Genomic DNA, 26,703 nt, shown 5'->3' with positions numbered 1-26,703 from the left:
GAACTCGCTTCCCAACGAGTTAAGATCAGCTTCATTCCTCCTGTCTTTTAGGAAGAAATTGAAATTGTGGTTCTGGGACCAGGCTTTTGGACAGCAGACATAAATAGCACTTTGGATGTGGAATTTGACTGGAATGGTGATACAGCTGTTAATACTGTTTTTATTGTTTTAATTAATGCTCTGTTTATTGTTTTAATTGTTGTTATATTGCTTTGTTATATGTAGTGGCATCGAATTGTTGCCAAATGTAAGCCATCCTGAGTCCCCCTCTGGGGGTTGAGAAGGATGAGGTAGAAATACTGGAAATAAATAAATTAATTAATTTAGTATTTATGATGATGGTTATGTAAGACTTTTTGAAAAATCTTTTGTCAATCAGGCTTCCTATGGGTATAGAGCTACTAAGTATGAGGAACCTTCATGGTTCCCAGGTATTAAAGTTTTACCGCTTTTGTTCTCAGAGGTTGTTGGTCTTTTCTAGTTTCAGCCTTTTATTTTGGAATGTTGACCATCATCATGGAGAAGGCTGGCCAAGTCTGGCTTCAAAAGGGTCAAGTTCTGGTTTCCCTGGTCATGGGAAAACCTGAGAACAGATCTACATCTCTGTAGGTGGTGAGGAACAGTTTAACATAGGGCCAGACATGTAGCCGGGGCGAGGGGGGGCGCTTGTTCAGGCCCCCCCCCCCCGAAATTCTCATGGTGGTCCGCGAGAAGGCCTTACTGGTACATTATTTAAACTGTTATGTTATTCATATCATGATCTGATCACCATGCTCAATATATCCCATATGCATGGGGGTATTGGGGTAACGATACAAAAGGTTTGCTAGGGTAGACCCTCTTTCACTCAGACTCACACCCCCCCCCCCCCCCGAATCAAACTCAGCTCCCCCTGAAACAAAATCTTGGCTACGGGCCTGCATAGGACCCTTCCACACAGCGATATAACCCAGTTCAAAGCAGATAATGTGGGATTTTAATCAATTGTGTGGAAGGGGCCTTAGAGGATATCAGAGGTTTTTAAACATTTTCTAGCTGGTTGTCATTTCCAAGGTTTGTCTGAAATATAGTTTGTTTCTAACCATGGTCTAAGAGGCAATATCCAGAAATCTCATGCAATCTATTTATCTTAGAATAAAACATTTGTAAACAAAATTTGCATTCATTTATTAAAAACTTAATAAAATGTTTATAAAAATATATACAATTTCTGTCTGAATTCTGACTCATAATTTTAAAAACAACAATTGTATTTACACCTACTTGTGAAAAATCCTATTCCTGAAACAAAGGCAATTTCATTCCATTTGCTTTGTGTTGGTCTGAAAGATAGTTAAAAGCAGTAGGAAAATGTGTTGGCAGCCAGTGGAGCTGTAACAACACAGGAGTTGTATACTTGCTTAAACCACATTTCCAATGGTAACGAAACAGAAGTTCTGGGATTCTATGATCTCTTCCATAGTCTTCTCAACTCCCTGAACTCCACTCTCTCTTTCCAAGACTGGGAGATGTTTCCTCAGATCTTCTGTCTCAAGCCCAAACACTTACACAACATTTGTGGCTTGGTTTTAGAATACAGCATGAAAAGATATTTTAATTAAGCCTACAGTCCAAAAATGAAGATAAAGGAATGGCAAGACCTTTCTGCTCACTCGTATAGTATCAAGAGGGTTTCCTCCAATTGTAGATGGTTGGTTGGTTAACTAGCTGGTTCGTATGAAAGTTTCAAGTTTCCAAGCAGGCTCTAAGTCACGGGGAGGAGGGAGCAAGCTTGTTTTCTGCTTCCCTGGAGACTAGGATGCAGAACAATGGCTTCAAACTACAAGAAAGGAGATTCCATCTGAACATGAGGAAGAACTTCCTGACTGTGAGAGCCGTTCAGCAGTGGAACTCTCTGCCCCGGAGTGTGGTGGAGGCTCCTTCTTTGGAAGCTTTTAAACAGAGGCTGAATGGCCATTTGTCAGGGGTGCTTTGAATGCAATTTTCCTGCTTCTTGGCAGGGGGTTGGACTGGATGGCCCATGAGGTCTCTTCCATCTTTGATTCTAGGCTTTAAACCTGAAGAAGATCGCATACAGCTCTCAGAATCCATCAGTCATCAGGAAATTTTCTGAGCTTGGCTCAGTCCTATCTTGGATTATACCCATAGACTTCTATGGGATACAGTCAGCTTTACAGAACACGTTTGACTGTGCACAAGGTAAAGATGTTGCAGTGCTTTTCATGTTGGTATAGTCTGTTAGATGGCCCACAGTTTCATCATGGACCAAACATCGTAAGTATGTTCCCTCCATTATGCACCCTTTTGTGCATTTACTGCTCATTCGCACTTGCCTCTCCATCTAGTTTGCAGACCTCTCTTCTTTTCACCGGAGCTATCTGGAGCTTCTGAGACAGCCCCTATCTGTTCCCACTAGCTTCTGTTACTTCTGGAGAACGGAGGGGGAAAGGTGCCAGTCTTGGGGACTAGTTCTCTCACTGCCTCTTGTCTCCTTGGCCGAGTGTCTTGGTTCTGTGCTCACCACCATCACCGCTAGGAGCACACAATGTAGGCAGGCTGGAACAGTTGTGGGCCTCCATCACAGAGGTTGGTGTATAAGCTTATTTGGCCCGCACTTGACTCTGCAAGGCTGTAGTCAGCTGAAATCCCAGAGTCGGAAACCATCTGGTAGCTGCTCTTGAGATGGACCTCTGTCTGGGGATGGCCCTGAGGGCAAAGGCTTTCTGAGCTGGGATCGAATACGGTGTACTCAAAGCTGGAGGATGTTTGGCTGGGCTCTGGAGATCTTGTTCTCTCGCCAAGAGCTGGATCTGGGCCCTCACTACCATCGCTGTCTGGCAAGAGCAGGGTGCCATCCCCACCAAGGCAGCAGGGCAGTAGGTCTTCATCCAGGACGAGATAATCACCCTGGGAGACTTCTGGTATTTGGGGGAGCTCCACCATGTTGCGCTTTTTGGGGGGAAGTGGAGGAGGGAGATGAGGGCCATCCCCCTTCCAGCCATCACGGTCAGACAGGACTTCCACCAGGAATGGCTGCTCCTCCAAATATGGAGAATTTTGGCTCCACCAAAGATAGGCACTCTGCTGCCCCATCCACAGCTGCAAAGAAAGAGGTGTTGCTGTGTCAAGGAGATGGTACAGAAAGCCCCCCTTTCCCCAGTCCCCGTCCCCCCCCCCCCCAAGTAGCTCCGTTTGCACTTCCTTTACTTCCACAGTCTTCCTGTCCCCATTTGAGAGCTGCTTTACCCCATAACAACTTTATATTTGAGATATTTGAGCTTGGCACAGTCTGTTTGCGGCAGTAATTAAAAGCATTGGGACTTCATCAGGTCCCTTTTGAGTTGAACCAAATTGGCTCATTTGGGGTGTCAAGTGATCCCTGAAACCTAAGCATTGTTATATAACACTTTTCAGTCTTTGGTCCTCCTGACATTTTTGGATTTCAACTCCCAGAAGTCCCCCTCAGCATAGCCAATAGTAAATGATTAATTGAAGTCCAAAGCATCTGGAGCAGTGGTTCTCAACTTGTGGGTCCCCAAGTGTTTTGGCCTACAACTCCCAGAAATCCTAGCCAATTTACCAGCTGTTAGGATTTCTGGGAGTTGAAGGCCAAAACATCTGGGGACCCACAGATTGAGAACCACTGGTCTGGATGGTCAAAGACAGAACCACTACTCTAAGACATCATATGATGCACATTCTGCCTCAGACGTCACACACATGTATAACCTAAAGGGTAGCACCTCAATTCATAATAACAACTCTAAAATGTAATTCCTTTGGGAGAGCATTCCGTCATAGTCAGGCAAAGGAAATGTAAACATTACAACAGTGGCAGAGGACTGTAGTCCTATTAGACTCCCAAGGTTAAATATCTTATCATTTATTGTCGAAGGCTTTCATGGCCAGAATCACTGGGTTGTTGTAGGTTTTTTCGGGCTGTATGGTCATGGTCTAGAGGCATTCTCTCCTGACGTTTTGCCTGCATCTATGGCAAGCATCCTCAGAGGCAGTGAGGTCTGTTGGAACTAGGAAAAAGGGTTTATATATCTGTGGAATGACCAGGGTGGGACAAAGAACTCTTGTCTCCTGGAGCTAGGTGTGAATTTTCAACTGACCACCTTGATTAGCATACAATGGCCTGACTGTGCCTGGAGCAAACTTTTGTTGACAGGTAATTAGATGTCCATGCCTGCTTCCTCTCTGTTGTTGTGCTGTTGCAATTTTAGAGTTTTTTAATACTGGTAGCCAGATTTTGTTCATTGCACAGTCAGCCCATTGTATGCTAATCAAGGTGGTCAGTTGAAACATTCACACCTAGCTCTAGCAGACAAGAGTCCTTTGTCTCACCCTGGTCATTTCACAGATATATACACCCTTTTTCCTAGTTTCAACAGACCTCACTACCTCTGAGGATGCTTGCCATAGATGCAGGCGAAACGTCAGGAGAGAATGCCTCTAGACCATGGCCATACAGCCCGAAAAACCTACAACATCTTATCATTTACCTCAGTGGTTCTTAAGCTTTGGCCTTCCAGATACTATGGCTCTCGGCTACCAGAATTCTTGACCATTAGTCAAACTGGCTAGGGTTTCTGGCAGCTGGAGTCCAAAACACCTGGAGAACCAACAGTTGGGAACCGCCACTCATATGGAATATGCAACATCAATGGGAAACTCATAGAAATCGGTTTGCAATTGTAAAAGTACTTGATTAGATTGTATTCCTGCTATGGGAATAATGTAGTCTTTTATAAATTGCTGGACTGCTATTCTAATCAGACCTAGTCAACAGAGCTATTGGCAAGGAATGCTAGGAATAGTAATGCAACAATATGCATGGTAGAAGGTTGGACTGAGCAGTTCTGTTGTCTCTATCAACTATGGTTCTGTGAATATTTGGAAGGTCAAAGAAAAGGGAGCCTATTATCTATACATTCCAAAAGAATTTCCACAAAGCATATGTCCCCTTTACTTTTGACATAATTGATAGCTCTCACTACAGGGTGTTTGGCTAATGAGTTCCCCAACTTGTGTACGAAGAATTGGGAGGTGTTTGATCCTACTGCTACGAGGGTTGAATGAAAAGTAATGCCTCCAACTTCGTAACTCCTCAACAGATGGCAGTACTGCTTTGTGGCAGGTACTGGCTTGTTCAGTAGACTTTCCTCTACAGTTGCATTTTGGCAGAAAGCCTTAGCATTGAACGGTTGTGTTGTTAAAGTGCAAAGTATGGAACCCTGCGCAAACGGTCAGTCAATGCTGTGAGATGCTGGTTGCGGAAACAGAGTCTCAACTTGTTCCATGACAGCTTCAGAAAACTTGTTCATCATTGGCAGAAATGTATCCAGTTTTTGTTGTTGTTTATTATTTCAGTCGTCTCCGACTCTTCGTGACCTCATGGACCAGCCCACACCAGAGCTCCCTGTTGGCTGTCACCACCCCAGCTCCTTCAAGGTCAGTCCAGTCACTTCAAGGATGCCATCCATCCATCTTGCCCTTGGTCCGCCCCTCTTCCTTTTACCTTCCACTTTCCCCAAATGTATCCAGATGTCTGGTAATTATGTGGAAAAGTGAATACTGGTAGCATTGTGCGTCGTTAGGTGAGTAAGTTTAAAGATGTTGAGGTGGGAACATCTGACTTGTGTGACAAACAAAAAGTTGGACGTCCTGTGACAGCAACCACCGACTTTCACAAGAAAAGGTTGACAGATTGATTCAGGATGCAAGATACTCCACTTAGGCAGGAAAAACGAAATGCAAAGATACAGAAAGGGGGACGCCTGGCTTGAGAGCAGTACATGTGAAAAAGATATTGGAGTCCTCGTGGACAACAAGTTAAACATGAGCCAACAATGTGATGTGGCGGCAAAAAAAGCCAATGGGATTTTGGCCTGCATCAATAGGAGCATAGTGTCTAGATCTAGGGAAGTCATGCTACCCTTCTATTCCGCTTTGGTTAGACCATATCTGGAATATTGTGTCCAATTCTGGGCACCACAATTCAAGAGAGATATTGACAAGCTGGAATGTGTCCAGAGGAGGGCAACTAAAATGATCAAGGGTCTGGAGAACAAGTCCTATGAGGAGCGGCTTAAGGAGCTGGGCATGTTTAGCCTGAAGAAGAGAAAGCTGAGAGGAGATATGATAGCCATGTATAAATATGTGAGAGGAAGCCACAGGGAGGAGGGAGCAAGCTTGTTTTCTGCTTCCTTGGAGACTAGGACGTGGAACAATGGCTTCAAACTACAAGAAAGGAGATTCCATCTGAACATGAGGAAGAACTTCTTGACTGTGAGAGCCATTCAGCAGTGGAACTCTCTGCCCTGGAGTGTGGTGGAGGCTCCTTTTTTGGAAGCTTTTAAACAGAGATTGGATGGCTATCTGTCAGGGGTGATTTGAATGCAATATTCCTGCTTCTTGGCAGGGGGTTGGACTGGATGGCCCATGAGGTCTCTTCCAACTCTTTGATTCTATGATTCTAAGATGATCGTCATATCACTCAGAAATTTCAAGCATAATCGGCATTTCACAAGAACGTGTGGGTCACATTATTGCTTTGCTTGGCTATCAGAAGATCTGTGCACGATGGGTACCTAGGATGCTGAAACGCGCCCAACGATGCACAGTACTCACATCAACACAATCACCATAAATAGCTTGCATTCTCCGATGAATCTCCTTTGGGGTGACACCTTCTGCTGTCAAGAATTCAACGACTGTACGTTGCTTAAGTCGCATTGACTGACCACTGCGCTGGGTTCCTTACTTCACACTTTAACAACACAACTGTTCAATGCTAAGGCTTCCCGCCAAAGTGGAACTGTAGAGGAGAGTCTACTGAACAAGCCAGTACCTGCCGCATATCAGTACTGCCATCTGTTGAGGAGTTACGAAGGTGGAGGCATTACTTTTCATTCAACCCTCGTATATCAAACCACTAGTCACTCCAAGCCCTGCTATAGTGTAAAATGGGTAGCCTGAGACACAAACACACACAGATCAAGCTGTTTGTGTAGTACCTGGAAGTTGCCTTTGTAAATAGTGAAAAGGTCCTTGAATTCATGCTCTGGGGAAGGGATTACAGGCCACATCTTCTGCTTCAAAAATCTGGTGGAAGTGAATGGGGCAGAACAATCATTAGTAAGAATATATGAGCAAGCAAAAGATTAATATTGGAGGGTGAGCATAGGACACACTCCAGAATCACTACATCACTCTAGGGACTTGGAAAAATTAAAACAATCTGTAGAATTTCCACATAGGTCAAATTGAAGCTTGAAATGCCGTTATGGATCCTCAAGATCTAACTATCTTGGTCTGCATGTGCAGAATGATGGAGGCTAATGGGCAAGAAGACACAAGTTTTACCAATCTAAATGATACCTGTGTTTGGACAGGAGAGCGATGAAAGTCAAGAACAGAACGATCAACACCAGAATGAGCGACAATGTCAGGATGAAGGGATCCAGATCTGCAAAGCAGAAGAGAAGGTTAGATGCACAGGAAATTCTATATAGTGGTTGGTGTAGGTTTTTCTGGGCTATATGGCCATGTTCTGGAGGCAATTTTTCTCCTTTCGCCTGCATCTATGGCAAGCATCCTCAGAGGTAGTGAGGTCTGTTGGAAGTAGGAAAAATGGGTTTATATATCTGTGGAATGACCAGGGTGAGACAAAGGACTCCTGTCTGCTGGGGCTAGCTGTGAATGTTTCAGCTGATCACCTTGATTTGCGTTCAATGGCCTGGAAGCGCCTGGGGGGAATCTTTGTATTCCAGGCCATTGAATTTGCATTCCAGGCCCCAGACCATATAAGGCCTTAAAGGTTAGTACCAGCACCTTGAAAGTAATCCGGTACTCAATCGGTAGACAGAGTAGCTGTTGTAGAATTGGGGTGATACGACACCTCGCCGGCACCCCGGCAAGAAGACAAGCTGCCGCATTTTGCACCAGCTTCAGTTTCCGGATCACTGACAAAGGAAGGCCAATGTAGAGGGCGTTACAGTAGTCAAGCCTCGAGATGACCGTCGCCTGGATCACCGTAGCCAGGTCGTTCCTAGATAGGAAGGGAGCCAGTCGCCTAGCCTGACGTAGGTGGAAAAACGCAGATCTGCTCGCAGCAGAGACCTGGGCCTCCATTGTGAGCAGAGGGTCCAATAAGGCACCAAGACTTTTTACAGAAGGTGAGGGACGTAGTGTCTCGCCATTCAGAGTAGGCAGCTGGATCTCCCTCCCACCTGGACGTCCCAGCCAAAGGATCTCCGTCTTCGCTGGATTCACCCTCAACCTGCTGGCACACAACCATCTAGTAACGGCCTCAAAGCACTACAACTCCAAAACTCAAGGTCAGTGCTCACCAAACCCTTCCACTATTTTCTGTTGGTCATGGGAATTCTGTGTACCGAATTTGGTTCAATTCCATCGTTGGTGGAGTTCAGAATGCTCTGATTGTAGGTGAACTATAAATCCCAGCAACTACAACTCTCAAGTGACAAAATAAATCCTCCTCAACCCCACCAATATTTAAATGCGGGCATATTGGGTATTCGTGCCAAGTTTGGTCCAGTGAATGAAAATACATCCTGCATATCAGATATTTATATTATGATTCATAACAGTAGCAAAATTACGGTTACAAAGAAGCAATGAATATAATTGTATGGTTGGGGGTCACCACAACATGAGGAACTGGATTAAGGCGTCACGGCATTAGGAAGGTTGAGAACCACTGATCTAGGGGATAGTATGTTGTTTTTTTCACCGCTATATTCCAGTTCTCAGCATGTTTCCCAAATTAGTGATGAGAAAAGGGAGAAGGAGAGAGGAAGAAAGTCCTAAATTTTCTGCCAGTAAAATTACGAATCTACCCCACTGTATACTCCATGTTCAAAGTGATAAAAGCAAACAGAAAATGAACCTTTGAGTTGAAAACAAAACACCTGTATTTGATTTGTAGTTGTTTTGCCATATTGCAGTTTGTTGCAATTCAGTTCCCCCTTTTCTGATTTGGCCAATATAAACAAGAAGAATCTCACATAAAAAATATTCTGAGTAAGAAACAGCCAAGAATCACAAGAGGCAGTTACTAAAGGATGAAAGGAAATGGTTCTGCTTTTACAAGTGGTAAACTTTATTACGTTGCCAAGTCTTTAAAGGGCTAACAAAATGGATACACAACGACAATTCGCAAAAGAGGACTCGAATTAACGTTCAACAATCGTTGTGTCTATTTTACAAGCTTTATTATTGGAAACATCAGATCCAACAGTAAATTTCTTAGGAATATAAACATCGACACATTCTGTTGTCAGCAAAGTCACTGGAAAAATCCCTGATTTAGTCTTGAATTTAATCTCTTTAAGCTTCTTGAATATTTTGATCTGTAGGGGGGAAACAGAGTCTTTTCAGAGAAAAGATAGTTTGTAGTAACTAGTGAACTGCATATATGTGCATTACAAATATTATATGGTAAGTGAAAGAAGTCCGTGGTGGCGCAGTGGGTTAAACCCTTGTGCCAGCAGGACTGCTGACCAATAGGCTGACGGTTCAAATCCGGGGAGTGGGGGGAGCTCCCATCTCAACTCTAGCTTCCCATGTGGGGATATGAGAGAAGCCTCCCACAGGATGGTAAACATCAAATACCAGGTGTCACCTGGGCAGCGTCCTTGCAGACGGCCAATTCTCTCACACCAAAAACTACTTGCAGTTTCTCAAGTCACCCCTGACATGAGAAAAAAAAGTGCTTTTGAGAAAAAAAATCTGATTTGAGCATCTGTAAACAGAAAATTATATAGAGATACAAGCACACTTTCAGTGTAGGGAGCCGACTTTAGGAGGATAGAATTATCTCTTCATATTAACATCTATATAAATAAAAATGTAATGTTCATTTGTGAGAACATTACAAAAACTCAAAAACCACTGGATGAATTGACACCAAATTTGGACACAAGACACCTACTAACCCAAGAAGTTACCATCACTCAAAAAAAATTGATTTTGTCATTTGGGAGTTGTAGTTGCTGGGATTTATAGTTCACCTACAATCAATGAGTATTTCAAACTCCACCAATAATGGAATTGAACCAAACGTAGCACACAGGACTCCCATGACTAACAGAAAACACTAGAAGTGTTTGGTGGGCATTGATCTTGAGTTAGGGAGTTGTAGTTCATCTACATCCAGAGAGCACTGTGGACTCAAACAATGATGGATCTGACCAAACTTGGCACAAATATTCCATATGTCAAAATATGAACACAGATGGAGTTTTGGGGAAATAGACCTTGAAAATTGGGAGTTGTAGTTACCTAGAATCAAAGAGCATTCTGAACCCCACCAACAACAGAGTTGGGGGAACTTCCGACACAGAACCCCCATGATCAACAGAAAATACTTAAGGCCATTGAGTCCAACTCCCTTCATCAAGGCAAGAAAACACAATCAAAGCCCTCCGGAGAAAGAGCCCTCCAGCCATCTATATAAATAAAAACATAATGTTTGTTTGTGGGATTAACAAAACCCAATTGACGAATTGACAACAAATTTGGACACAAGACAGCTAACAACCCAATGTATGGTCTTCACTCAAAAATTGATTTTGTCATTTGGGAGTTGTAGTTGCTGGGATTTATAGCTCACCTACAATCAAAGAGCATTCTGAAGTCCACCAACGATGAAATTGAATCAAACTTGGCACACAGTTTTCCCATTACCAATAGAAAATAGAAAATACTGGAAGTGTTTGGTGGGCAGTGTCCTTTAGTTTTGGAGTTGTAGTTCACCTACATCCAGAGATCACTGTGGAATCAAACAATGATGGATCTGGACCAAACTCTACCATTAGGAAAAGACATTTATAACCCAGGAACAAAAAAGATGTGTAATCAAAATTTGTAGGATGTACTTCTTGGGGCATGGGATACTCAGGGTGGCATAGGAGTATGCAAAAAAAGAAGACAAAAACTGAATTTTCCTGATTTTTAATAATGAACTTACCATGCTGCCATGATAAGCTACCAAGAATTGTACAGGACAGATGAGGCAATTAGCATGAATGGATGGAAGAATGACCTGAAAAATCCTTACCGCTGGGTATCTCTACTGACACGGACTGTGACCAGACACTCCAGTAGCCATCGTAGGATCCTCGAGCCTTGGCCCTCACAGCCAGAGTGTAGCGAATGCCACTTTTCAGGTTGACAAGGTGATAGGTCTGTCCAATGGTTGTCTCCACCTGCAGGACAAAAACAGGGCTAACAGGGAGGGAAAGAGGAAGGCAGCATCCAGAGTTCAGGAGGAAATAACCAGGGACTAGGAGCCCCCGGTGGTGCAGTGGGTTAAATCCCTGTGCTGGCAGGACTGAAGACCAACAGGTTTCAGGTTCGAATCCAAGGAAAGTGCAGATGAGCTCCCTCTATCAGCTCCAGCTCCTCATGCGGGGACATGAGAGAAGTCTCCCACAAGAATGATAAAACATCAAAACATCCGGGCGTCCCCAGGGCAACGTCCTTGCAGACGGCCAATTCTCTCACACCATAAGCGACTTGCAGTTTCGGTAAGTGAAAGAAGTCCCTGGTGGCGCCACCAGGACTGCTGACCAATAGGTTGACAGTTCAAATCCAGGGAGTGGGGTGAGCTCCCATCTCAACAGTGGAACATGAGAGAAGCCTTCCACAGGATGGTAAACATCAAATACCATGTGTCACCTGGGCAATGTCCTTGCAGACAGCCAATTCTCTCACACCAGAAGCGACTTGCAGTTTCTCAAGTCGCTCCTGACACAACCAAAAAAACAACAACAAACAACAACAACCAGGGACTTACCCGCTGGGTCTCGTAACCCTCAGGGGAGATGGACACCTCATAGTGCAGATTGCTGTCCATATTTGTAACAGGAGGTGGCAACCAGCTCACATTCAACAGTTGTGACGACTCCAACAGCTGCACCGTCAGGTTGGAGGGCGGATCTAACAAAACTGGCCAAGGGATGGAAGAGGAGAAGAGTCAGACCTCAAAAGACGTCTTTGTCTTTACACATAATGCAGTGGTGGGCGATCATGCCAGGAGCAAGAAATGCCCACCCTTGAGATGAGGCAACGCAAGAGGCTGCAGTCCACATTAACTATCTTAGCTGGCCTGCACTATCTCTCTTGCCAGGGCTGTGTTGATCCTTAGGCAGAGTGAGGAGAGGGCAAATTGTTTACTGCTGATCTGCAGACTACAACATGGAGTAATGGATTCAAATTGCAAGAAAAAGGTTTCCACCTAAACTTTAGGAAGAACCTTCTGATGGTAAGAGCTGTTCAGCAGTATGCTTCCTCTGAGCATGGTGGAGCCTTCTTCTCTGGAGGTTTCTAAGCAGAGGTTGGATGGATTTGATTGTACTTTTCCTGCATGGCACTGGATGACTCTTGTGGGTTTTTCCAACTCTATGATCCTTTGATTCAAGGAGCAATGCGGAGCTGGAAGACATAGCCGTGTGTCCCATATCTCCCTATTAATGCCTGTCAGTGCTTCTCAACCTGAGGTCCCCAGATGTTTTTGCCTTCAACTCCCAGAAATCCCAACAGTTGGTAAACTGGCTGGGATTTCTGGGAGTTTATTTATTTATTTATTTACTTTACTTGTATACCGCAGTTTCTCAGCCCAACAGGCGACTCAACACGGTTTACAACAAGGATAAGAATCAATCAACGATATACAATTTAAAACCATAAAAGCAGAATATACAATATTGACACAACAATAGACAACACAATGCATCTCATAACTAGAGTCGTGATCCAATCCGTCGTCCAAATTTCCATTCCTGTAATCATCACATTCATTGCACTGTTTAAGCGAATGCCCGTTCAAACATCCAAGTTTTTAATCTTCTTCGGAACACCATTAGCGAGGGGGCTGATCTTACCTCCATAGGAAAGGCGTTCCACAGCCGGGGGGGCACCACAGAAAAGGCCCTGTCTCTTGTCCCCGCCAGCCGCACCTGTGAAGCAGGCGGGATAGAGAGCAGGGCCTCCCCAGAAGATCTTAGGGTCCTGGCGGGCTGATAGGCAGAGATACGTTCGGATAGGTAACTTGGGCCAGAACCGTTTAGGGCTTTATAGGCCAACGCCAGCACTTTGAATTGAGCCCGGTAGCAAATCGGCAGCCAGTGGAGCTGGTGCAGCAGAGGAGTTGTATGCTCCCTGCGCTCCGCTCCTGTTAGTATCATGGCTGCCGAGCGTTGGACTAGCTGGAGCTTCCGAGCCGTCTTCAAAGGCAACCCCACGTAGAGAGCGTTGCAGTAGTCTAGACGGGATGTAACCAGAGCGTGAACTACCGTGGCCAAGTCAGACTTCCCAAGGTACGGGCGCAGTTGTAGGCCAAAAACATCTGGGGACCTCAGGTTGAGAACCACTGGCCTAAGTTAACCTGCTGCTCTCAGGTGGGTGAGTTGGAAGAGCCAAGAAGGGCAACTTTATACCGTACAACATTCCTATGCACAGCATTTGGCAGATTTCAATCTGGTTGCTGCCTCCTGCAGAATTCTGGGGTTTGTAGTTTAGGGAGGAGCCTTTAACAGCCTCACTAAACTACAACCCCCAGAATTCTGTAGGAAACAGAAACCGGATTTAAAGTGGATTCATTCTCTAGTGTGATAAAGTGGAATATGTAGTCATTAATTACATTGATTGTATGCTTAGAACTTACTCAGCCTTTCCACATAGAGGTCTCTTCTGCTATATATCGTATGGTTCATCCCATCGAAGACCTTGACTTCCATGGGGGCGAAGGCCGAAACATCTCCCCGTGGAAAGAAACAAGTATAACGTGTTGTGTTCCAAGGTGTGTATTCCACAGTCAAATGGCATAGTGTTAGGTATTGGTCTTCTCTGTGTGGAAGGAAATGGTAGAAAATTATGAAAACTGGAAACAAAACTAATCTGAAAGTTTTCTTTGTTGTTCCCAATAGAAACCCCAGAAATAGGAAAGCAGATATTATTTTAAGTGATTCCTGAACACATGATTTACATGGTTTCTGCTGTGCCGTATGAAAATGTTTACTCCTGAGACTTTTTAAAATGCTTCCTGTCTCGGCTAGTGTGCTGGCACGGCAGTGCCAGGTGATTTTAACCTCTTTTTCTTGCACTGCTAGTTTGCATGAATCTATTTAAGCCATTCATTTCGCAATAAGGTAGCTTCCCTCAGCTTGCAATCATAGGGCCAACAATCTGCCAATCATTGTCAAAGTATCCAAGAACTAAATGGTTAACCGGTCGAGACTGACTCTTTTTGTATAACCTGCAAGTCACTCACCCATACTTGTAGCCAAAGCTGTATGTGCTCTGATTATTTTGTTCTTCAGTCGGACTGGATGTCTCCCAGAAGCAGGCCAGCTCTTCCATTTTCTCTGTGAAACACTTGGGATATGAGAGGTTCTCTTTCTGTAGAAATGCAACTAGGGACAAAACAGAACCACAGAGTGAGTGTTACCAAAATAAATGGAGATGGGGTTAGGTATGTTTAGTTTGGAGAAGCTATGAGGTGACATAATAGCCATATTTATCTGAAGATGCCATGGAGAAGATGGAGAAAACGACTAGAACAGAAACTAGAACACAAACCAACAGATTTCAATCACAAGAAAAGAGATTTCACCCAAACATACTTCTGGTGGGACAATGAATTCTATGAACAGAGAGGTAGAGTAGCCATGGGAACCTCTCAGCCCTGTCATAGCAAGCTTCTACATTGAACACTTTGAAAAACAAGCCCTGGAAACAGCAACAAAAAGCTCACTATATGGTTCAGATATATGGATGACACCTTCACCATTTGGAGAAGAAGAACTTAACAAGTTCCTGGACTACCTCAACAGCATCCACCCACACATCAAATTCACCATGGAAAAAGAAAATGGAGGAAAACTGCCATTTCTACATGTCCTAGTCATCCCCAAACCCAATCAACAATTGGACCACACAATTTACAGAAAACCTACACACATGGATAGATACCTACATAAAAACTCCAGCCATCACCCAAGTCAAAAAAGAAGCACCATGAAAGCCCCGGTAGACCATGCAAAAAGAATCTGCGAATCCCATCTCCGTCAAGGTGAACTGTACCACCTAAACTGGGCTTTACAGGCCAATGGATATTCCACCACAGACATCAGAAGAGCTGCAAGACCAAGAACAAGCCACGAGAGTCAAGATGAAGATCCACCCAGAGGAAAAGTGTTCTTGCCATACATCAAGGGAACCACTGACCGCATAGGGAAGCTGATGAGGAAACACAACATACAAACCACCTACAGACCCACCAAGAAAATCCAACAAATGCTACGATCAGCAAAGGACAAGAGGGATCCTCTCGCTTCTGCAGGAGTCTACCATATACCATGCTGCTGTGGACAAGTCTACATAGGGACCACCAAATGCAGCATTGCCCAAACACGAATTAAGGAACATGAAAGGCACTGCAGACTACTTCAACCAGAGGAGTCAGCCATAGCAGAGCACCCGATGAACCAACCTGGACACAGCATATTATTTAAGAACACAGAAATGCTGGACCACTCCAGCAACCACTACTGTATGCCAGACTACACAGAGAAGCCATTGAAATCCATAAGCATGTCGGCAATTTCAACAGAAAAAAGGAAACCATAACAATAAACAAAATCTGGCTACCAGTATTTTAAAAATTTTAAAATCAGGACAGTAAATAAAGAGCACTCAAAAAACAGAGGAATTCCAGACAGGAAACAACCAGGGCCAGGTAACATCTCCCAACAAAGGATTACCCCAGGCAGGAATCAGCCAGGCTTTGAAGCTGCAAGGCTATTCAATGCTAATCAAGGTGGCCAATTACGACATTCACACTTGCCTCAAACAGACAAGAGTTCTTTCTCCCACCTTGACATTCCAGAGATATATAAACCTCACTTGCCTAGTTCCAACAGACCCCTCAACCTCTGAGGAGGCCTGCCAGAGATGTGGGTGAAATGTCAGGAGAGAATGCTTCTGGAACATGGCCATACTGCCCGGAAAATTCACAGCAACTCAACTCTGTGCATCTTCTACCCAACAAAAAATCTCAGGAACTTCTATATCTGACACTATTTTTTTTTTCCAATCATCATGGCCACAGGATGGGGTTGGACCAGCCCTACCTTTAAAGAGAGTGAAGCAACCTGTTCCAAATTCAGAGTCTTGCAGGGGAAAGAACATCACTTTTATTGGATTGTTGTAGTTTTTTTTGGGGGGGGGGCTATATGGCAATGGTCTAGAGGCATTCTCTCCTGACGTTTCGCCTGCATCTATGGCAAGCATCCTCAGAGGTAGCTCACTACTACCTCTGAGGATGCTTGCCATAGATGCAGGTGAAACGTCAGGAGAGAGTGCCTCTAGACCATGGCCATATAGCCCAAAAAAACCTACAACAACCCAGTGATTCCGGCCATGAAAGCCTTCGACAATATCATTTCTATTGTTTACTCTCCTTACTATGCCTGTTACAGCACAGAGTTGCCTTTGCCCCATAGGTCTGATTCTTATCTGCTACCTGCACTCCATTGATCTTGGGCCCTTTCCACACAATTGTATAAAATCCACATTGAACTGGATTATTTGGCAGTGTGGACACAGATAACCCAGTTCAAAGCAGATATTGTGGATTATCTGCCTTGATATTCTGGTTTGTATGACTGTGTGGAAAGTTCCTTAGTGATGGTGGAGGATACTATTCATGTAAGGTTATCTACCAATTTGTTTGCTTTTGTATTTGGAAACCAGTGCCCTTTCTACATTGCCATATAATCCAGATTATAAAAATTGATAATCCAGATTATCTGATTTGAACTAGATTTTTGGAGTCTACACTTCCATATAATCCAGTTCAAAGCAGATAATCTTGATTTTATATAGTAGTGTAGAAAGGGCCTGGGACAACATGGCCCAATTCAGGGTCCCCCCCCCCTCCAAACTACCCATTGACTGTACTGTGATTCTACTTTAAATGTCACAGCTGCATCCTATGGAATTCCGGGATTTATAGTTTATCCAGAGGCTGAAGATTTTAAATGCCTTTCCTAAACTACCAATCCCAGGATCCATTGGGTTGTCATAGCAGATAAAGTGGAATCATAACATGATGTGTGACAAGACCCCTGGCTTCAGGTCATACATGCGTATCTGGAATACACTGCAACATATTGCTAGGGGGCCCCTGTTTGTTGTTATTTGGCAAATATTGCAAATGGTCATGCTTATATATAGGGTCACATGATTTGACACTATGTCTCTTAGGACGTATTTTCTCTGCATTATACATACACACACATGCCGTACAAACCTGTGCTTGACATGTGTTTCCCGAGATAAGGATGGGCTGGTGCGCACACCCTCAAGCCCTGTTTTCCGTTCCCGCCACTGAGCAGAATCTGCTCTGGGGAAAGGAGTACAGGAAGAAGGGTGCCCATTGTAGTTGAGGGAGAAACTGTTTATTTAGCCTCTCCTCCCCCCCCCCCCCAATACACACTCATGTATACCAGACACCCCTTTTTATATGGCTACTAATACATGCCAGCCACAAATCATCATCTTCCCCTTCCTGCTTTGTGGCCAAATAAATAATCGGAATGTAACCGTGCAGAGAGAAGAAAGGGTGAAGGCTGGGGAGGGTCATAGAAGTTTTATTTTATTTCCACACCACTTTGCCTCTGTTGATGTGTTTCTTCATATTTAATTCTATCATTCTTAATCAGAGAATTACAATACTTAGTTCTTTGGTTATTCAGAGATCGGTTTAACTATCTATTGGCATACTAGTTTGCCTTACTCTCATAGGTTTCTATGAAACAATGTCCTATTTGGGTTTCTATCAAACAATGTCCTATTTGAGATTCCTTATCTTTCTACTGAATCCTGAATGCGTGTAAATTGAGGGAAAGTCAGATGTTACAGAATTTTGCAGCTTAAGAACCTCAGATTTGCAAGGAATTCTGCGAGATTGTCCAAAAAGGAACTTTTCTAAGTTCTGAATGGAATTGGGAGGGAGAGCCAATACTCCAGAGGACAGGAGCAGAATTCAAAACGATCTTGACAGATGAGAGAGATGGGCCAAAACTAACAAAATGAAGTTCAACAGGGACAAATGCAAGATACTCCACTTAGGCAGAAAAAAATGATATGCGAAGATACAGAATGGGGGACAATGCCTGGATCGAGAGCAGTACGTGTGAAAAAGATCTTGGAGTCCTTGTGGACAGCAAGTTAAACATGAGCCAACAATGTGATGTGGCGGCAAAAAAAGCCAAATGGGATTTTGGCCTGCATCAATAAGAGTCAAGTGTCTAGATCCAGGGAAGTAATGCTACCCCTCTATTCTGCCTTGGTTAGACCACACCTGGAATATTGTGTCCAATTCTGGGCACCACAATTGAAGAGAGATCTTGACAAGCTGGAATATGTCCAGAGGAGGGCGACTAAAATGATCAAGGGTCTGGAGAACAAGTCCTATGAGGAGCGGCTTAAGGAGCTGGGCATGTTTAGCCTGAAGAAGAGAAGGATAAGAGGAGATATGATAGCGATGTCCAGAGGAGGGCGACTAAAATGATCAAGGGTCTGGAGAATAAACCCTATGAGGAGTGGCTTGTTCTCCTCGTTCTATGATGAGGGCCATGTATAAATATGTGAGAGGAAGCCACAGGGAGGAGAGAGCAAGCTTGTTTTCTGCTGCCCTGGAGACTAGGATGTGGAACAATGGCTTCAAACTACAAGAAAGAAGATTCCATCTGAACATTAGGAAGAACTTCCTGACTATGAGAGCTGTTCAGCTGTAGAACTCTCTGCCCCGGATTATATGGCTTAAAGAGCTGAGCATGTTTAGCCTAAAGAAGAGAAAGCTGAGTGGAGACATAGAACCATAGAATCATAGAGTTGGAAGAGACCTCATGGGCCATCCAGTCCAACCTCCTGCCAAGAGGCAGGAATATTGCATTCAAATCACCCCTGACAGATGGCCATCCAGACTCTGTTTAAAAGCTTCCAAAGAATGAGGGCCATGTAGAAACATGATGAGATCCATGTATAAATATGTGAGAGGAAGTCATAGGGAGGACGGAGCAAGCTTGTTTTCTGCTTCCCTGGAGACTAGGACGCAATGGAGCAATGGCTTCAAACTACAAGAAAGGAGATTCCACCTGAACATGAGGAAGAACTTCCTGACTGTGAGAGCCGTTCAGCAGTGGAACTCTCTGCCCCGGAGTGTGGTGGAGGCTCCTTCTTTGGAAGCTGTTAAGCAGAGGCTGGATGGCCATCTGTCGGGGGTGCTTTGAATGCTATTTTCTTGCTTCTAGGTAGGTATTTTCCTGCTTCTAGGTAGATTCCTTAGAATGAAATCATGATATATAAGATGGAATATGTGCTACCAGAGTGCTATAACTATAGTATGGACAAGCCCCTGGTTCAGACATAGGAAAGTACCTAGGCTGTCCACACTTTTGACAATTCGTATCAGGCTGTGTGAAAGTCCCTGCATTTAAATGGCACGAAATATTGCTATCTCTGTGGTCTTTTGAGGAAGGTTTCATATAAGAAGCAAATAATAATACTCTAATAATAATAAAAAGTGATCCAATACAACAGCTAGCAGAGTGATCCTGTCTGCTGTGGACACATCTTGTTGTATTTCTAATAATAATAATAATAATAATAATAATAATAATAATAATAAAAACCATCATCATCATCTGGCACAAGCTAGTAAAGGTGGTCCCAGTGGTGATTGGCACACTGGGTCCAGTGCCTAAAGACCTTGGCCTGCACTTAAACACAATCAGCGCTGACAAAATTACCATCTGCCAGCTGCAGAAGGCCATCTTACTGGGATCTGCATGGCTTATTCGCCAATACATCACACAGTCCTAGACACTTGGGAAGTGTCCAGTGTGTGATCCAATACAACAGCCAGCAGAGTAATCTTGTCTGCTGTGGACTCATCTTGTGTTAATAATAATAATAATAATAATAATAATAATAATAATAATAATAGAAACATTCACACCTAGCTCCAGCAGAAAAGAGTCCTTTGTCCTACCCTGGTCATTCCACAGATATATAAACCCTTTTTCCTAGTTCCAACAGACATCACTGCCTCTGAGGATGCTTGCCATAGATGCAGGCGAAACGTCAGGAGAGAATGCCGCTAGACCATGGCCATACAGCCCGAAAAACCTACAACAACCCAGTGATTCTGGCCATGAAAGCCTTCGACAATACAATAATAATAATAATAATAATAATTTATCAATAATAATAATTTAATAATAATAATAATAATAATAATAATTTCTTTATAGAATGCCTCCTCATAGCGACTCATAGCGGTTACCAACATATATGGCAAACATTCAATGAATTTTATTTTACTTGCCTCTCCCTTTGGCTGCAGTAATAAAACCAATTGGCAAGTATTACTCCATTGACGCTGAACAAGTTACTTTCAGCTATATGACTTACTTAACCTACCAATGGTACACAAAGATGTCTTAGGACTGATCAATCCCATGTGTTTTATAATCTGTGATACAACCATCTGAACCCATTTACCTTGATATTTAAGTGAATACTGTTCAAACAAATAACTATCCAGGCACACACGTGCATTATGAATTTGAAATCCCACCAGAGGAGGGATTGGCAGGGTGTATACATGAAGCTTTATCTTACTTGCCATGCTCTTTTCAGTTGCAAGATCTCTGTAACTCACATTTTCTTTTCTGAAGAGTTGATTTTTAAGACTATTGTTCTCCAAGTCTCTCAACAAGCACAGAATTGATTAGCTTTGTGTTGCTGTAGGTTTTCCGGGCTATATGGCCATGTTCTAGAGGCATTTTCTCCTGACGTTTCACCTACATCTATGGCAAGCATCCTCAGAGGTAGTGAGGTCTGTTGGAAGTAGGAAAATGGGTTTGATATATCTGTGGAAAGACCAGGGTGGGACAAAGGACTTTTGTCTGCTGGAGCTAGGTGTGAATGTTTCAAGGTGGTCAGTTGAAACATTCACACCTAGCTCCAGCAGACAAAAGTCCTTTGTCCCAACCTGGTCATTCCACAGATATATAAACCCTCTTTCCTACTTTCCTACTTCCAACAGACCTTACTACCTCTGAGGATGCTTGCCACAGATGCAGGCGAAACGTCAGGAGAAAATGCCTCTAGAACATGGCCTTATAGCAAGGGAAAACCTACAACAACCCAGTGATTCCAGCCATGAAAGCCTTCGACAATACATTGACTAGCTTTATTTGTCATGTACTATTGCACAACGAAAATACATGCCTTCCCCTGCACACACCACAAAACAACACATCCATCTCTCTCCACACACACACCACCACCACACAGCCCCGAATGCCACATCAGTGTGAAACCACAGAGTTCAAGAGCCAGAACTAGTTGGAGAATTCTGGGAATTCTAATGGGGAAATCTAGGAGCTGTTTTCCGAAGCAGTAACTTTTCCACTTTGTTGTTGTTGTTCTTAGAAGTTGTAGAATTTAAAGTTGGCTTTTGCACCCATAAATACATTCTATGTATTTAACTTTCAGTTAAATAAGAACAGCAAAAATAGCAACTAATAAATATATGGAAAAGAACAGCAGAAGTTAAAGTTAAAATGATCTATATATATATATATAAATGCTCTGTGCATAATGAGTACCTTAAAAACAAAAGAACCAATGAACGAAATCACACCAAATTTGGCAACAAAACGTCTCACAACACAAGGAGTGACCATCACTCAAAAATTATGATTTTTTTCATTTGGGAGTTGTAGTTGCTGGGATTTATAGTTCACCTACAATCGAAAAGCACTCTGAACTTCATCAACGAGGGAATTGAACCAAACTTAGCACACAGAACTCCCATGACCAACAGAAAACACTAGAAGGGTTTGGTGGGCATTGACCTTGAGTTTGGGAGTTGTAGTTCACCTACATCCAGAGAGCACTGTGGACTCAAACAATGATGGATCTGGACCAAACTTGGCACAAGCACTCAATACGCCCAAATATGAACACAGGTGGAGTTTGGGGGAAATAGGCCTTGACATTTGGGAGTTGTAGTTACTGGGATTTATAGTTCACCTACAATCAAAGAGCATTCTGAACTCCACCAACGACAGAATCGGAGCAAACATCCCACACAGAACCCCCTTGACCAACAGAAAATACTTAAGGCCATCCAATCCAACTCCCTTCATCAGGGCAAGAAAACGTAATCAAAGTCCTCCTGACAAAGAGCCATCCAGCCATAGATAGATAGATAGATGGATAGATAGATAGATAGATAGATAGATAGATAGATAGATAGATATAGATAGATAGATATGATTCACACACAGATATAGTATGATATATTTGAAAGGGACCCGTAAAGAAGGACAATAATACGTTGCAATAATACGGGAATGACCTCATTACCTCTGAGGATGCTTGCCATAGATGCAGGCGAAACGTCAGGAGAAAAATTGCCTCCAGAACATGGCCATATAGCCCGGAAAAACCTACAACAACCCAATACGTTGCATGTTCCAGAGTAGGCAAACCAGACAATCTCCACATCAACACTGACATAGAAACAAAGAAATACTGTTTACCCACAAGCGTAAAGGAATTACATATATTAGAAACCATTACTTTATTTTCCAGATCACCAGACTGGGCCACAGCAATGCATGGCAGGGGACCGCTAGTATAAAAATAAATTTCCTCTATAGGTTTAATCAAGGAAGCTAAGACCTGGAGTCTGAGAAGGGCTGTTGATGCCAGGGTGCCTTGAACATCTTGCATTCATGGGGTCACCATAAGTTAAAGTCAACCTGAAGGCAGTTAACTACAGCAACAATCAGCTTAAGCTGCAAAATTCAGATTTTTGGAGCGAACAGTGGTGTTCAGTTGCCTCATGAGAAATGCACACACACATGTATTGAAGTATTGAGCGTACTTTGCTAGGTGGAGTCCCCAGTGGCACAATGGGTAAACCAGAGTAGGCGCTACCAAAGTGGGCGCTACCACCCCCTGGTGGGCACTGCAGCGATCCAGGGGGGCGGTGATGGCCACAGGTGCATTTGGGGGCGATGAATAACTGCTGACGAAAATAGAGCCAAGGATTACTAAATTGATAGCAGCATACCAGGTTCATCCTTCTCATTAAGATGATTTCAAATGCTTTAACTTTTTTTGTATCACCTTTCTATTCTGAGTTCAATACATAGTTTCATAATTTCAAACTTCAGTGTTTCTAATTTACACCTTTCTTTACTATATTTTACGAAAAAGGTAGAAACATTAATACATATATGTTTCTGTTTAATTGCTATTAAAATGTAAAAAAAAATTTCCAGGGGCGCCGAGAAATATTTTTTCTGGAAGGGCAGTGGTAGGCCAAATAAGTTTGGGAACCACTGGGTTAAACTCTTGTGCCAGCTGGACTGCTGACCGAAAGGTCAGCAGTTTGAATCCGGAGAGCAGGGTGAGCTTCCATCTGCCAACTCCAGCTTCCCATGTAGGGACATGAGAGAAGCTTCCCACAGGATGGTAAAATACCCAGACGTCCCCTGGGCAACGTCCTTGCAGACGGTCGATCCTTTCACACCAGAAGTGACTTACAGTTTCTCAAGTCACTTCTGACACACAAAAAGATTTTGCTAGATAAGTCTGGAGTAAGTATGTTTAAACAACATATAGCAAAGTATGCGCTCTGTCTGGCATAAAAAGTTCTTCATCAGTAATGATACACTGTGGAAGGTCCCTTTGAGAGAAGCAAATTTTGTTTATTCTGTTTCTGCTCCTTCTCTGATATTGATCTTCCATTAAAGGTTTCTGTTACCACCAGAAAACACATACAGGCTGGCAACCGAGATCTCAAAGCTTTGGGCAAAAATCTCAAAACCCATTAACATGGCTTGCCAGTCAGTTCCTCAGTTTGATAAAGAACTATTTTGAACCAGCCATCTCTGTAACTCTTCAGAAGAAGACAGTCGTAAGGGCTCCCCTATCGTTCCTCATTCTGATCAGCCAGACCATATTGGCTGTACATATAACCAAAGGATTCAGGCAGGCCCGTAGCCAGGATTTTGATTCAGGAGGAGCTGAGTTTGATTCGGGGGAGAGGGGGCTGAGTCTGAGTGAAAGAGGGTCTACCCTAGCAAACCTTTTGTATCATTACCCCAATACCCCCATGCATATGGGATATATTGAGCATGGTGATCAGATCATGATATGAGTAAACATAACAGTTTAAACAATGTACCAGAAAGGCCTTCTCACAGACCACCACAATAATTTCGGGGGGGTGGGGGTGTAAAGCCCCCCCCCCCCCCGGCTACATGCCTGGATTCAGGTCTTCGGAAAGTAACTTTTCAAAGTTTTAAAAATCATGATCTCTTCAATGTATAAGCAGAGTCCACTGGACTTTCCAAGAACATCCTCTCCTGTTCCTCAGAAATTTATTTATTTACTGCATTTATATACCGTCCCTCTCAGCCCGCAGGCGACTCAGGATGGTTTACAGTTGGTACCAAGACCATAAAATGCAATTTCAATATAAACAATCAAATAATAGATTGTTGTAGATTTTTCGGGCTCTATGGCCATGTTCTAGAGGCATTCTCTCCTGACGTTTCGCCTGCCTCTATGGCAAGCATCCTCAGAGGTACCGTGCCATAGATGCAAGTGAAACGTCAGGAGATAATGCCTCTAGAACATGGCCATATAGCCCAAAAAAACCTACAACAACCCAGTGATTCCAGCCATGAAAGCCTTCGACAATAAATCTAATAATAACACCATAACAGAATCAATAAATTCAATAAAAACATGTATCATTAGGGTCTCCTCATTAAAAACATCGTCCAATCACATCAGAAATAAAGGGAGAGAGGTAGAGAGTAGATGGATGGATGGATAAAAATAGATGGACTGATCAACTGATTGGCCAAACTGATTGACAGATGGGAGGAGAAACAAAATGCTAAACTGAAATGTTTTTAATTTCAGTGCCAAAAGTTTTCATTCTACTTTTATGCTGACTAGGCTAGCAAGAGAAACAGATAAAATGACGATGAATAAGAAACAATATGGAAAAATATCAACTAGAATTGATAGATTCATTCAGTTCTGGATACACTGGTCTGCAATTTAACCCCCGACCAGAAAAGACACACTGATGCAACGGGATTTTTGTTTATCCACCATCAGGCCCGTAGCCAGGATTTCGTTTCGGGGGGGGGGGGGGGGCTGGATTTTTTTTCACAGGGGGTTTCGGGGGGGGGGGGGCTGAGTCTGAGTGAAAGAGGGTCTACCCTAGCAAACCTTTTGTATCATTACCCCAATACCCCCATGCATATGGGATATATTGAGTATGGTGATCAGATCATGATATGAATAAACATAACAGTTTAAATAATGCACCAATAAGGCCTTTTCGCGAACTACCATGAAAATTTCGGGGGGGGGGGGGGGCTGAAGCCCCCCGAGCCCCCCCCCCCCCCCCCGGCTACATGCCTGTTCACCATTCAGCAACTGATTCAATGAATCTATTCTAATTTGGACTATTAAGACGCAGACCTATTACTGCAGGCTTCTGTTTATCATTGTCACACCACCAGACCATAGCATGGGCTACTGGTTCTACTACACACATGCACATCTTTTCGGAACCGTTCCTCAGCACACCTCTTGGAACAATTCCCTTCTCTCCTTGACACCACTGCTTCCCCACTTGTTCATTTCCCTTCCACACATATGATGACTATATTTGCCAGCCCTTTTCAAACATAGGAGGTACCTTTGTTGCTGAAGTAAGGCCCCCAATTTCCAGTGTCCCCCTGAGATGAGCCAGAGGCCCAAAGCGCCAGGACCAAAAAGGCAGCGATGCTTCTCCAGCCTTGCTCCATGCTGGTGGGCTTACTAGATGGTGGGCGGTCTTCCTTCCAGAGCGTCTTTCCACCTGCCTCCTGAGTCTGCATCTGGCTCTGTGGGAGCTGCTGCTTTCCCTTGCTTGGCTCCCCATCTGGAGGCTTTAGATAAGGGGTGGAGCGGGAACAACAAAACGGCTGCAAGAACAGCAACAGCAACTCTGGTAAAAGCTGAAAGAGAGAAGCATAAGGTGGTGAAGCCTCCACCTTTTTTTTCCAGAAGTGTGGGAAAGGTCTCTTGGTGTGAGCAAGATCAGGTGGCAGCAGAAACCCCAAAGCCCACATCCTGGGTATTCTTCTTGTCCCCACCTTCAGGGTGGAATGCCAATCTTCATGCCAGGTTGTTTCAGGTTTCCAAAATGAAATCCAGAAGACAGAAGAAGAGGAATCAATAAATATGCTGGTTAAGGAGGGAAAAAACCTGATGACAAGTAGATATGGGAAGTGGAGTCCTTTGGCTATGACACAATGTAAAATTACTAAGTTGGCCCTACAGAGCATTGTCCTACCATTCTTCAGTTGTGGGTGGCTGCCACATATGCCAGTATGTCTTCTTCCTTATGCAAGCAGTCCCCAAGTTACGAACAAGATAGGTTCTGTAGGTTTGTTCTTAAGTTAAATTTGTATGTCAGTTGGAACAGGTACAGTGTAACTCCTGCCAAAAATATCTATCTTTTAGCTTTGGATAGCATAAGGAAGGATTTCTTTCTTTCTTTATTTGTCGTGAAAG

General features: G+C 43.5%; 1 protein-coding gene across 1 annotated transcript; it reads right to left on the bottom strand.

Annotated features, from left to right (window-relative positions):
• Nucleotides 1-1,175: 1,175 nt before the first annotated feature.
• EPOR (erythropoietin receptor) lies at nucleotides 1,176-26,123 on the bottom strand. Its single transcript, XM_060763554.2, has 8 exons — nucleotides 25,844-26,123; nucleotides 14,303-14,444; nucleotides 13,697-13,878; nucleotides 11,828-11,979; nucleotides 11,090-11,237; nucleotides 7,387-7,474; nucleotides 7,023-7,110; nucleotides 1,176-3,099 (listed from the first exon to the last, which is right to left on the bottom strand). Exons 1-8 carry the CDS (start codon nucleotides 26,022-26,024, stop codon nucleotides 2,533-2,535), a joined length of 1,548 nt encoding a protein of 515 aa, XP_060619537.2. The 5' UTR covers nucleotides 26,025-26,123; the 3' UTR covers nucleotides 1,176-2,532.
• Nucleotides 26,124-26,703: the final 580 nt, after the last annotated feature.

Source organism: Anolis sagrei, chromosome 2, assembly GCF_037176765.1.
Source record: "Anolis sagrei isolate rAnoSag1 chromosome 2, rAnoSag1.mat, whole genome shotgun sequence".
Lineage (NCBI taxonomy): Eukaryota > Metazoa > Chordata > Lepidosauria > Squamata > Dactyloidae > Anolis > Anolis sagrei.
Note: the sequence above shows the minus strand (reverse complement) of the source record. Positions and strands in the feature narration are given on the sequence as shown.

Bases quoted from the DNA above. Each gene is read 5' to 3' on its own strand.
- EPOR (XM_060763554.2), bottom strand. From the start codon at position 26,024: ATGCAGACTCAGGAGGCAGGTGGAAAGACGCTCTGGAAGGAAGACCGC. The intron at 13,879-14,302 runs GTGAGTGACTTG...CCTTCCACACAG, and splicing joins AGCTTTGGCTACAAGTATGG to AGAAGACCAATACCTAACAC. The intron at 7,111-7,386 runs GTATCATTTAGA...CACTTCCACCAG, and splicing joins GCTCTCCTGTCCAAACACAG to ATTTTTGAAGCAGAAGATGT.